The sequence below is a fragment of the Pipistrellus kuhlii genome, unplaced genomic scaffold, assembly GCF_014108245.1.
Source record: "Pipistrellus kuhlii isolate mPipKuh1 unplaced genomic scaffold, mPipKuh1.p scaffold_m20_p_24, whole genome shotgun sequence".
Classification (NCBI taxonomy): Eukaryota; Metazoa; Chordata; class Mammalia; order Chiroptera; family Vespertilionidae; genus Pipistrellus; species Pipistrellus kuhlii.
Genome location: NW_023425523.1, coordinates 9,776,361 through 9,789,305, shown reverse-complemented (window position 1 = coordinate 9,789,305; position 12,945 = coordinate 9,776,361). Strand labels below are relative to the sequence as shown.

Sequence of the window (12,945 nt, the reverse complement as noted above, 5' to 3'; positions counted from 1 at the left end):
CTCATTCATCAACAGAGCCAAGTATCAACAGGACAACGATTGAAATTTCTTTTGAGAGCCAAACTTTTTAAACTTAAGCTATATAGGTAGGTACACTGTTATTAACTTAATTAGGGTACTCCTTCAATCGCACTGTACAAGTGCACCCGCACGTGGTATTTTGTGGAAGAGCCACACTCAAGAGGCCAAAGAGCCGCATGTGGCTCTTGACCCTCAGTTTGCTGACCCCTGCTCTGGACTGCTCATTGTTTCCCCTGCCTGCACACCCTCCCAGAAATGGTTTCATGTAAAAGGTGCTTTGAGATGAAGCTCCTGGCATTCTGTAAAGGGAATAATATCCGTCACTGGGGCCACTGCCAGCTTTCCTCTGCAATGCTGAGGAGGCCTTCACCAAGGAAGAGAGAGACGCTTTGTAAACATGGTTCCATTCGGTTTTATGACTCCCTAGTGAAAAGGGGGACAGCCACCCCAAACAGCTCCCAACCACCCCAATCACAGCATGCTAGCCACCCGAGTCGACACAGGGTCGGGAAGCCAACACAGATTTGCCAATTGGTGGCATGTTAAGCTTATGGTATATTTGTTGTTCTATGAAGTTAATTATTTAATAGAAGTGCAAAAGTATTGTGCAAGTACAACCCAGCTACAAGGAATGCTGTACGATGTTTTGGTGGAATGGAAAAGGGAAACGAAGGGATAATGAAATCAATTAGGTCAAATAATCTGCATCTAAGCCGTGTGTCTGATTGGCAGAAACTAACATGCAGCTACTATGTGCAGATAAGGGGTAACACCCAGAGCAGAGCCTTCCAGTGTCACAAGTAGCAAGAGTTGCCACGCACTACTGCATACAGAGGAGGGAGACAAAGTGCTGTCTGTCTGGTTGTACAATCATCTTTATGCCTCTATCCAATTCACAGAACGGATTAGATGAAGCCAGTTATTAGCCGTGTCAAACCTCAAGGGATGACATCAAATCTCTGCTCAGTCCATCAGTCTAAACAGCCACCAGGATTATCTTTCTAAAATATATCAAATGCTTTGATTCCCCTTGCTTAATTTTTTAAAACATTCTCAGGTGCCTACAACATGAAGACTTTAGCTTGACATTTATGGGACGTTCCGGCTAAGTACTTCACTTTCCAACATTTACCATGTATTTGGTAATACCAGTTCCCCCCAATCCCTTAACTGTGCATATATCGTTCCCTTTGCTTAGCATGCACTTCTCCAATGTACTCAATCTTTGAGGCCGGGTCAAGGGGACTTCCATAGACTTATTCCCTGTTAATTCCCTGTTATTGATAGGTCCCTTTAGCATTACGTGTATGTTTCTATATCTTTATTTATCATCCTGTATTTTAATTCTTTACATGCCAATCTTTTATTGGGCTATTAACCCTTTGAAGGCTAGGACCCCTTTCATCATGGTTCTACTGAGCAACTATACAATCTCCGTTGGTGAATCCTACAAATTCATGGGGGTGTTTCTTGTTTTTATTGTCATCACAAAGAGTGGACCAAGGGTGCTGCATAACTTGCAATGAACAAAGCATGACATTTAAATGACTTTCAAACCTTCCACGGGGCGCTGATGGAAGTAATGAAACTGTTTATATAATCATCTGAACTTAGGACTTAATTCTACTGCCTATATGGCCATACTAATATACACTAAATTTTCCATGAGTTGAACTGCTATGTAAATTAGGAGAGAATTCTTTTTATTTCATTTGGAAACTTCCCAAGAGTGTTTCACCTTGGCGTCACCTTGGCTCATTATCATGTTGGCATCACCCCTAACTCATTACTAACAGCATTGCCATTTGCCATTTCGAAGTGCCAACAGAACATGCCTGCATGTTGTACCATCACTTATCAAGTCAGACTGCATTAGAAGCTGTGATAATCCCAGTGCTTTTTGTTACAGTTATAAGCACCATTTTTTTTTTGTCTTTTTAATATAATTGTGCTCAAGAACTTACATATTAACCATTATTTTATTATCAATTACTCTCTTTTTATGCGTCCTATGTCAAAATACGTCACAGGGTTGTTTTCAGACTTGTTCATTTGAGTTAATGTATAAGATATTTAGAGCCACACCTGATACAGCTGCTACTCATTTTAGAAACAGCCTTACTCTTTCAGGTTGTTAATAGGGATAGTGATGATCGTAGTTACCATGTTGTAAGTATTACCCTAGACATCTCATACATGTTATTTCTAATAACATGGGTTTATGTAATGTGCCCAAGACGATACATAAAACAAGTGTTGACACTCAGATTCAAATTCCAAAACCTGAGCTCATTCTTTCATACCACTTTGCGTCCCTCATTAAAATCCAAGAGACTTGTCCTGGCCGGGTGGCTCAGTTGGTTGGAGTGTCATCCCGTACACCAAAAAAGGTTGCAGGTCAGATTTTCGGCCAGAGCACATACCTAGCTTGTGGGTTCCATCGCTAGCTGGGGCATGTACAAGAGGCAAACGACTGATATGTCTCTCTCACATTGATGTTCTCAATCAATCAATCAATAAAAATATATTTTCAGGTGAGGATTAAAAAAAAAATTGTTCCAACAACCTGAGGGAGCTTGGTCATGTATCAGTTCTCTAGCAAGCCTCCAGAAGAGAACGCAGACAAGTTGAGACCTTGACTTCAGACTTGTGAGACCCTGAGCAGAGAAACCAGCCAAGCCATTCCTGGACTTCTGACCTACAGAAACTGTGGGATAACAAATGTCTATGGTTTCAAACCACTAAGTGCGTAGTCATTTGTTATGCAGCAACCGATAGCTAATACATTTAGATACAAGAAAGCATGGGGTGGGTGCCTCAAGAAGCACAGCCCAAAACTCACCTGCACGTCCATGCTAGTTGGCTCCTCCAGCAGATGTAGCAGCTGTTGTTTCTCTTGAGAGAGCTGTTCTACAAGCTTCTCCTGGACAGCCAGGCTCTGACTCAGCTCTTCGATTTGTCTGGATTGAAGAAAAAGTAAGAACAATTATGCTCACGATACCATTACAACCTTCTGCCCACTCCAAAGACAGCATGGTTCAATACAGTAGGTTTTTAGCTTTGGGGGTCACTGAACTCTATGATTGTTTTCTTCAGGAAGCCATGTATGCCTTGCTCCAGCCCCCAAACAAATTTCACAGGTGACTCTTTGCTTATATGGTCAACAGATTTATGGGCCTCCTGAAGCCCAACCATAGATTTATAGACCATAGGTATGTAACTGGAAATAGGGCCCTAAAGTTATAGTTTTTTTAGGGGTTGATATTTTTGTTTCCTCAAGAAACAATTCTTAGACAGCCATTATGTATACTGAGTGGCCAGATTATTATGATCTCTGAATGCATAATAATCTGGCCACTCAGTGTGTGTGTGGGGTGTGTGTATGTGTGTATTAGAGGGCCGGTGCATAAATTCGTGCATGCGTGGGGTCCGGCCAGCCAGGCCAAAGGAAGGGGACATGGGCAGTTGGCCGGCCTGCCTGCTGGTCGAACTCCTGGTAGAGGGGGAAATTTGCATATTAGTCTTTTATTAGATAGGATATACACTGAGTGGCCAAAGTATCATGCATTCAGAGATCATAAAAATCTGGCCACTCAGTGTATACTCAATGCACTCTACCAAGTACTGGGAATATAAGTTTGGAAAAGACACAACCTCTGCTCTGTAAAAACATTAATTCTTTTAGCGGGTGTGCCAAGAGTTTAGGGAGTACAGAGACACAGCAAGAGAAACAAATAATAGTCATAGAATGTAGGAAGTGCTACCATACCACAGGTGTATGTGTACCTGGTAGTACACTGGGTGCTGCCATGGAGCTATAAGACAGATTTTTTTTTTTTTAAATGATTCCTTTGACATGGAAAGAGTCTGGGGAAAGCTCAGCAGAAGAGATTTTTGAGACTCGGTAATTTACAGGCTCAGAAGGAGGACTTGAACAGAGGAATGAAAGCATGAAGACACAAGTTGTATTTGGGGAAGAGTCACTGGCAAGAAGAAGGGGGAAAGGCTGGGGGGAAGAGACCATGCTGGAGAAGGGGCTGGACATGCAGACTAGGATGATGAGTAAGTTAAAAGGCTGAACACTGTGTTAAAATATGCAAACCATGGGTTCAAATAAACAGTTATTCATTATCTACAACACGCAAGGCATCTCTTGCTGTTTCTCTCATAATGTTGAACTCTCCGCTTCAAAACTGCTCTGAATTATCAGGTAGGAATGGACAGTAGTAAATGGGCAGGACTGGAAGTGAAGAGGTTAGAAGTTTTGCTGTAGTGACCTGGACAGTAGTGGCCTTCTCAACTGCCCAGTGACCTTTAGAAACAAATTCAAGTTCCTTATTATGGCACACAAAGCTGGCACGATCAGCCCCTACTGTGAGCACAGCTTACCTCTCCCTAGTCTTCCCCAGACTTTCTGCTCGTTACGTAGAACCTCTTACAGGCCTTGAAATATGCCCTTCCCTCCATCTCCCCTCCACAGTTTCTCCTTCACACGGAACCTTTCTCTCCCCCCACCCCCTGACTTCCTTTGCTTTCTTCTAACTTCTATCCATTCTTCAAAACTCATCTCAGATTTCAGCTCCTCTAGGAAGCCTTTAGTCTGGAAGAGAGGACGACCCTCGGCGTCCCCCAAGCAGCCCATGTTACTTCTATCAGAGGACGTATGAAGACTGGGCAACATGATAACATAACTGGGTCTTTCATCTCTGTAACCTTAGCACTTAGCCCAGGGTCTGGAATGCAGCAGGTGCTCAGTAAATGTGTGTCCAATAAGGAAACCCACATCTCTTGTTAGCCACCAGGGGACCCTTGTTCTATTTATACCTACTTAGGGCTCCCGATGGCAAACAAATGAGTCCTTTTCATGAATACCATTGAAGAGGCAACCCTAGAAAGAAAATCTTTGGTTGTGGGAGCCACTGAGTCTTAGAAATGGACCCGGGCCAAAACCAGTTTGGCTCAGTGGATAGAGCGTCTGCCTGCGGACTGAAAAGTCCTGTGTTCAATTTGGTCAAGGCATGTACCTTGGTTTCGGGCACATCCCCGGTACGGGGTGTGTAGGAGGCAGCTGGTCGATGTTTCTCTCTCATCGATGTTTCTAGCTCTCTATCCCTCTCCTTTCCTCTCTGTAAAAAATCAATAAAATACATTTAAAAAAAAAAAAAAGAAAAGAAATGGACATGGCAAGTCCTTTAAAAGGGAACAGAGCAGCCGAAACCGGTGTAGCTCAGTGGATAGAGTGTCGGCTTATGGACTGAAAGGTCTCAGGTTCGATTCCGGTCAAGGGCATGTACCTTGGTTGCAGGCACATCTCCAGGGGCTATGCAAGAGGCAGCTGATCAATGTTTCTCTCTCATCGATGTTTCTAACTCTCTATCCTTCTCCCTTCCTCTCTGTAAAAAAAAAACAACAATAAAATATATTTTAAAATAATAAATAAATAGGAACAGAGCAGCTGCTATGTGACTCACAGCCTAGATAACAGGCAAAAGGCAGGTAGCAAATACTGCACCAAAGGCACCTACTTGTCCCTCTGGGCCAGGGCCTCAGTGTGTTGGTCAGGCGTGACCCAGTCTCCTGGCACATCTTCCCTGTCCTTGGTGACTCCCTTCAGTTTCTCCGAGAGCTCCAGGTTACACTCCTTCTCCGCTTCCACCAGAGCTGCCATCCGCGCAGCTTCATTCTTTGCTAGCCTGGATTCCTGCAAAAAGAACAAAAACTGAGAGACTGCGAAGCACCCCCCCCCCCCCCCACACACACACACACCTTCTGCAGAGATTAAGAGCCCTAAAACACAGGGACATGCCATGCATTTGGGAAGTGAGAGAGGGAAGGAAAGGTGAAGGCAGGGGCAGAGCAAGTAGTAGGGAAAGAGGCAGGGAGCCTGGCCCTGGGCCCCTCCTTACCTCCTGCAGAAGCTGGATCTTGTTCTCCAGAAGCTCATAGACATGCTGCGTCTCCTGCTGTCTCTCCTCAAACTGGCGCCGGAGCTCGGCCTCATTGTGGCTGCTGAGGTTCTCCACATCGGCACTGAAACCACAGTCATATAATTTAGCACGTGAGCCCATGTCGGCTGTTTCACACAGATGAGGAGAAAAATGAAGCCTTTTTCCCCACTGCAATTATTTTCAGAATTGCTTTTTCCAACCTTTCCAGGAACTCTTTTAAGTTTCTGTTGCTTGTCCATCAGAATACACTTGACTCCCTGGAGCAGGGGTGGGGAACCTTTTTTGCTGCCAAGCGCCATTTGTAACATCATTTGTGGGCCATACAAAATTCTCAACTTAAAAATGAGCCTGCTGTATTTGGCCAAACATTTAATTAACTCACCCTTAATGCCTTGGCAGGGCCAGACCAAATGACTTCGAGGGCCTGTTATAGCCCGTGAGCCGGACCTTCCCCATCCTCCTCTAGAGGCTTCATTATTCCTGCAGCTTCACGGGGGAATCTTTCATTTGGAAGGGGAGTTGCCATCAAACTGTTCAGAACTCAGCATCCATGCCCACTCTCTTCTGTCCACGGGCTCTTCCATTCAGGCTGTCCTCCCAGAGTGCTTTGCTAGTTCCCTGCCTTTCTGCTATTTGAATGGAAAGTGTTCCTTCCATGTAGGTGCTGGGACAGACTATCCATCTGGACAGCCACAGGAATGCTCTCCTCTTGTATAGCCGGTAACCCCTCAAAACCTGCCCTGCACCTGGGCTACCTGGCCAGAGTCTGAACCAGTGTTCCCAGGATCCCATGCAGAGAGCAGACATTTAATCTCCCGAGGCTCAGGGTTCTGGCTTAGCTCTGCTCCCCTGACGTCCTTAGGAATGAATGTCCAGGCGCAAGCATGAAGCGGGTAAGGTGTCACCAGCTTATTTTTAGCTAACAACAGCTGCCCTTGGATGTCTGAGGATTAGAAATTTGGGGGCAATATCAGGCGCTGAATGATCTTAATTCCGGTTTGGTTTTATTCCTGCTTTAAGTCATTTGTTGAGAACCATGGACTGCCCTCTTGTACTCAGAGCAGAGAGCAATATTGAACCTTCATAGGTTCCTGATAAATCAAAGCTACTCTACCCAAGCTCAGAGGTACATTAAATAGTTGACCCAGAAGGCTGTGTCCATGGAGACCAAATGGAGCTTTCCTAAAGATGACAGAATCCCTTAGTTATTGCTGGATACTGCTCAGAGGCTTTATGTAACTTGAGTCTTTAGGGGATAAAAGGGTCTTGGTTGTACACAAGTCAAAAAAATTACCCTAAGTAAAAAGATCCCTAAATAGGTAGACCTCAGAAATCATCAACTTTTCCTTTGTCTCCATATTCTTTGACAAATGCAATAGACAAACGCTAACTACAATATCTTGAGAATGGAAGTTACACATTTTCTGAGTAGCTCAGTTGGCCGGGAATTCCTGATTGAAGAGGCTACAGCTGTTGTCAAGTCAGAGGCACTGAACTGATGCCAGAAGATGTGGGTTCGGCCACTCATTTGACAAGACTTTAGCGCTCTGTACCTAACTTTTTTTCACTTCTAAAAATAGATAATAGATAATGCCACCCAATTAAAGGCTGAAGTGACAAAAATTTTAAAGCATTACACAAATCTCAAAATCTATTACTCAATTGTTATTTTATACGTTTTTCTAAAATCTATCATCTCACTTAATGCTTTAGTAAGTGTTTAATAATGCCAGTATATTAGGTATTATTGAATCCGGTTTTGAGTATTCTGACCTTGCTAGACTCATCATCCTAATTGCCAAGAGATATTGTAGCAATAGAAAGAATGACAGATCATATTGAATGTAAACCGATCACAGGATACAATCAGAAAATTATTTGTAATGGCAATTTTAACAATACTTGTCATTTGAGAGCGCCGAATCCTAACCACTAGACCACCAGGGACTAATACTTGTCATTTGAAACTCAGTTTTTAAATTATAAAAACTGTAAGTTATAAAAGCAACTATTTTAACAACACAGAATTATATAAAGAAAAAATCAAGTCTTCTTCCCATCACAAACTGCAATCTCACTCCCTCGATATAAGCACGTTAAAGGATTTGATATGAAACTCTCCAGTTTTCTTCCTGTGCAGCATCAAACACACACATATACACAAAGAGAGCACTTTTGCCTTTTCTCGAAGGGGCTGATACCTAGTTGATTCTAGGTTTTTGCCATTACAGATTCAGGAATTATCTTTATACATTTATCCTTTCATATTCGCGTTTTTATTTGTAAGGAATAGATTCCTTTTAAGGACTATTTGATCAGAGGAAAGGCTGATTTTTTTTTTACCTAGGTAGTTCCACATACAAAAAATGTGGCCACAATTCACATTCTCATCAGCAGTGTATGAGACATGCAATAGACAAATGCAAACACTATGCCAGTCCTTGGTGTTATATCAGTAGGTTATTGAGTAGGAAGTTTATAAACTTAGGTCTGGTGAATGTATCAACCTATGGCAAGGTCTGTCAGACTTAGTAACAGAGCCCTGAATTTGGACATGGCGTCCAGATACCAGAGTGGAGGGTAAGGAATTTAGTTCCAAATCTATTATTCTCAGGTTAGTGAGCCAGACTCTAAAAGGGATCAGAACTCATCCAGTGCAAACTACAACTCACCAAGTTTTATCCAAATGCTGTTTCTTGTCCTGGAGTTCTCGTTTCAGGCTCTCCACTTCAACCTTCAGCTCGATGTTCTGAAAAGCACACAGGCATGAATCATCATTACCTGCCGCAGACCCTCTACAAGTTCCTACTTGAACTTGCCTTGGTCCTCAACTTGTCATCTCAGCTCAGCCCTCTTCCTGCCCTTGACACAGCTGTGGATTCAGATGGGTAACCTAGCCCCGTGGTCGGCAAACTGCGGCTCTCGAGCCACATGTGACTCTTTGGCCCCTTGAGTGTGGCTCTTCCACAAGATACGGCCTGGGTCAGTCTATTTTGAAGAAGTGGCATTAGAAGAAGTTTAAGTTTAAAAAAATTGGCTCTCAAAAGAAATTTTAATTGTTGTACTGTTGATATGTGGCTCCGTTGACTAATGAGTTTGCGGACCACTTACCTAGCCAATGACTAAAGGACTGTAGACCTCAGGACTTCTCTGGGGCTACTTAACCATCCTCCTAATCTGTCCCTCACCGCCCCTGATGCTGAGGACTGCCCACGCCTGTTCGCTCTTTAATGCCCTGACGGACAGAGTGTATATAGAAATTTTTTTTTTTCTTACCAACACAGGTGTGTTCCTGTAAACCAAAGTGTTGTATATAGGACTGTATTTTAACTATACCTAGGAATTTAATTATTTAAAAAAAATTGTGTTGTGATGAGCATTTCTGAACAATACCCTACCTTTATCATAAAATTGGACTTTATGGCATTTGTTTAAGGTGACAGGAGATTCTGATTGCAAATGAAGAGAACAATTAATTTGTATTGAGGTGAAGCAGCAACAAGTCCAATATTGACAGAACAGAAGAAGGAAATAAAAGCATCCCAAGTCAAACATGGACAAAGATTTGGTGAGAGCGTGTCCATGAAGTGCCCAGGGCAACGGAAGTGGCCTGGTGTATAGTGAGGAGTGGGAAATCGGTACAGAAATCCGTTTACAACTAGTTTGTGAGCATCATGCTAAGAAGGCTAAAGAGTCATCAGTAGAGAACAAGAACTCACTAGGGAGCTGCAGGCAAAATAGGGCCCCGGCCAGCTCTGTGTTGAGGAAGGAATTCACGGTAGGTAGGTGTGAAGAAGATGATCAGCCAAGAGACAACTGACCAGAACGGGGTGGGGACTGTCTGAGGCCAGAGAAGCACAGGGAGGAAGACTCAGAAGGCCTCTCAGAGGTAGACCCCACAGGGCTCACGGATTAGCGAGAGACTCGAGTAGACCAGAGGGAGGAGCAGAGCCAACTCGGAGGTTTCTAGCCAGTGGGTGGCAATGCGTGTGAATGACTGAACCAGGGCACAGAAAGGGAAGCAGGTTTGTGGTTGAGCCGAAGGAGGGGTCTCTGCATGTTAGTTCAGGATGGACTTTATTCCAGCTTCAAGCTGAGCGCACAGAAACGAATCAGTTCCTGATGGCATCCGTTACACAGTACGAAGCAGGAGGAGTGTTATTAATACAAGGCTATGGGCTTTATCACATGAGCCTCCATTTTCTCACAGGAATAGTATGACCCCCTCATTTTAAACATAAGGAAACTGAAACCCAGAAGGGCTCCTCTTGAAGATACAGCAATAACCGAATCCAGCATTCCACTCCAGCATTTCAGAGACCAGGCCAGGACACACCGCCAATTGTCCCTGGCTTAGTGGAATGTGGTGAGCTATAAAACTAGGGAAGGTGCCGCATTTGTGCATTCTTGAAAGATGTGGAGGCAGTGAGGAGAGTGTCTGAGAGCATAGGCCCTTCAGGGGAGAAGAGAGCCTGGCAAGTCACCTGACCTCCTCATCGATCAAGGGGGAACCGTAATGGTACCTCGCTCATAAGGATATTCAGAAGACTAAGGGAAATAACGCACAAAAAGCACACGCATGATTTTTTACTGCAAGGTTCAGCATAGAATTGGGTTAAGAGCAGCCAGCAGTAACCAATTACCTGACTCCTTTTCAAAGCTTAACTCTATTCATTCATCTTCATTCATATAATCCAAAATATGATTCTAACTTTTAAAAATCAGAAGAGTTTCAAATTTATGTCCCAGTAGAAGCCATGGCACAGCAAATCCTAAAAAAACAACATACCCACTTGAGAGGGAGAGAGAGAAAGAGAGAGAGAGAAATGATTCTGCCCGGCCAATTAAAAAAAAAAAAAAGCTCTTAAAGCAAAATGCATCAATTTTTTCAGCATTAGACTAGGACAGTGGCTGGCAAACTGCAGCTCACGAGCCACATGTGGCTAGCGAGCCTCGGTTTGTCGCTCTGTTGACTAATGAGTTTGCCGACCACTGGACTAGAGACATCATTACCCACTTTAGTAAGGAGGTCAAGAGTTTACCCGCTGCCTCCCATAGATAACCCACCCTTCTAGGAGTTGGGGAAGCTGTTTAAATTGAAAAAGTGTGATCTCAGCCAGCAGAGTGAGTGGGTCAGCTCTGACTCTTACAGGCCCTTGTCCGGCACATTTAGCACCAGTCTTAGTGCAAAAGGACTTCAGAGACCCTGTAGGGAATAATGACGATGTCTAATCTGTATTTCTTATACTCAGTATGCTTGCAATCCAGTTGAGGAAAGAAGAGCAAAATTCCAAGATGTGGTTGTAGGTAAGGAAATGTGGTATTAAGACAGAAATTGCTAGACAATTCAAAATGTACCAGTACCATTCAGATATAACCAGTCCTAACCCAAAGAGGCTTCCTGGGGGTAAGAAAGAGAAGGGGGGAGGGACATCATTGTAGGTAAGGAAAGGTGGTATTAAGATAGAAATTGCTAGACAATTCAAAATGTACCAGTACCACTCAGGTCCTCAGTCATTTCAAGCACAACTATTTGACACTTTTTAAAAGTTCTAGAATCACTTTTTAAAATTTCTCCTACTGATTGATAAGTGGATCAATAAGATGTGGTATATCCATACAATGGAATATGATTTTGCCATTAAGAGAAACCATATATATATATATATATATATATATATATATATATATATATATATATATACACACACACACACACACACACACACACACACAGCATGGGTGAACCTTGGACATAACATTATGTTAAGTGAATAAAGTCAGTCACAAAAAAACCTTGTGCTAACACCCGTGATACCAAAACCTGGATTTAATACCTGACCCAACTGCCCTTTCAAACTCTCCCAGAAACATAATCTTCATCCACCAGTCTGAAACTTTCTGGCCAACACCCATGAGTTAACCTATCACATGGGCCCTCACCATGCCCCATACAGAGAAGAGGCAATCTGCAGGATAAAAACTCTACTGTCCCCCAGCTTCCAAAAGAAAATGTCAGTGGTCTAAAAATAGTTCTTCCCTTTTGTTATCAGCTCCCTTCCCTACCCTTCTTCCTGTAAAAAGCTCCCATTTGGTACAACTCCGGGATCATCCTTCTAGTTGCTAGGTGGGACGCTGCCCGACTCATGAGTCACTTAATAAAGTCAGTGAGATCTTCAAATGGACTGAGTTGAATTTTTTTTTTTTAACAGTCCTTAGACTCTATGATATAGGCAAGACTTTACTCAGAGGTGAAATCTCTGCCTTTCTAGATTCCAGGTTCACTGCCTTCTACTAGCACAGCTAGACACCGAGGTTGCCCCAACATGTGACAAGCGTCCTTCATTGCCAGGGAAAGGACAGCAGGGCGGTGTCCACAGCCTCTGTCACCAGAGGACTCTACAAGGCCTGGGCCCTTCCCTGCCAGAACTTGCTTTACTGTCCAGGCCCCCAAAGAGATGGAAAAAACCCAAGTGGAAAATTTCAGTTCCTACAATACATAATACAAGGATCCCCATCCAAATGGCAAAGTTCCTCTATTCAGGTCTCTCCTTTGAGCCCAACCCATGTCAGTCCTTCGCAGGGGCCTGAAAACAATACCATTCTCTTCCCAGCCCAAGTACACAAACACAGTCCAAATAGACAAACACATCTGAGGAAACACTGAGCTGTGAATGAGTTCGAAGGAGGTAAGGAGGTCAGGTGTGTGAACAGACCCAGGGGAGAGAAAGAGAAAGGAGAAAAGGTACCCACTGAGCAGAAGACAGGTTGACTTGTGAGATGGTATCATTTGTTTACTTCTTTTCTGATCATACTTATGAAGCACCTACTTTGGATATGCAAGGTACTTTAATAGGTACTAGAAAGGACGGGACAGACACAACCACAGTCCTCAGGGAATTCACACCCTATGGGGGCAATTAAGCAGGTGATAACAGTAGAGTGTGATAAACAGAAGGGATCTAGAATCAGATAG

The 12,945-nt window shown here is 43.5% G+C and overlaps 1 protein-coding gene across 12 annotated transcripts in view; it reads right to left on the bottom strand.

Moving 5' to 3' along the window:
- Window positions 1-12,945, bottom strand: part of LOC118727187 (myomegalin) — a 136,690-nt gene that overhangs the window by 65,232 nt on the left and 58,513 nt on the right. For all 12 annotated transcript variants that reach the window (XM_045586976.1, XM_045586979.1, XM_036452707.2 and 9 more), the window contains 4 exons: window positions 8,642-8,718; window positions 5,928-6,051; window positions 5,547-5,722; window positions 2,864-2,981 (listed from right to left, as the gene is read on the bottom strand). In XM_045586976.1, the coding sequence (XP_045442932.1) occupies window positions 2,864-2,981; window positions 5,547-5,722; window positions 5,928-6,051; window positions 8,642-8,718 (495 nt within the window). The remainder of the gene's footprint in view (window positions 1-2,863; window positions 2,982-5,546; window positions 5,723-5,927; window positions 6,052-8,641; window positions 8,719-12,945) is intronic.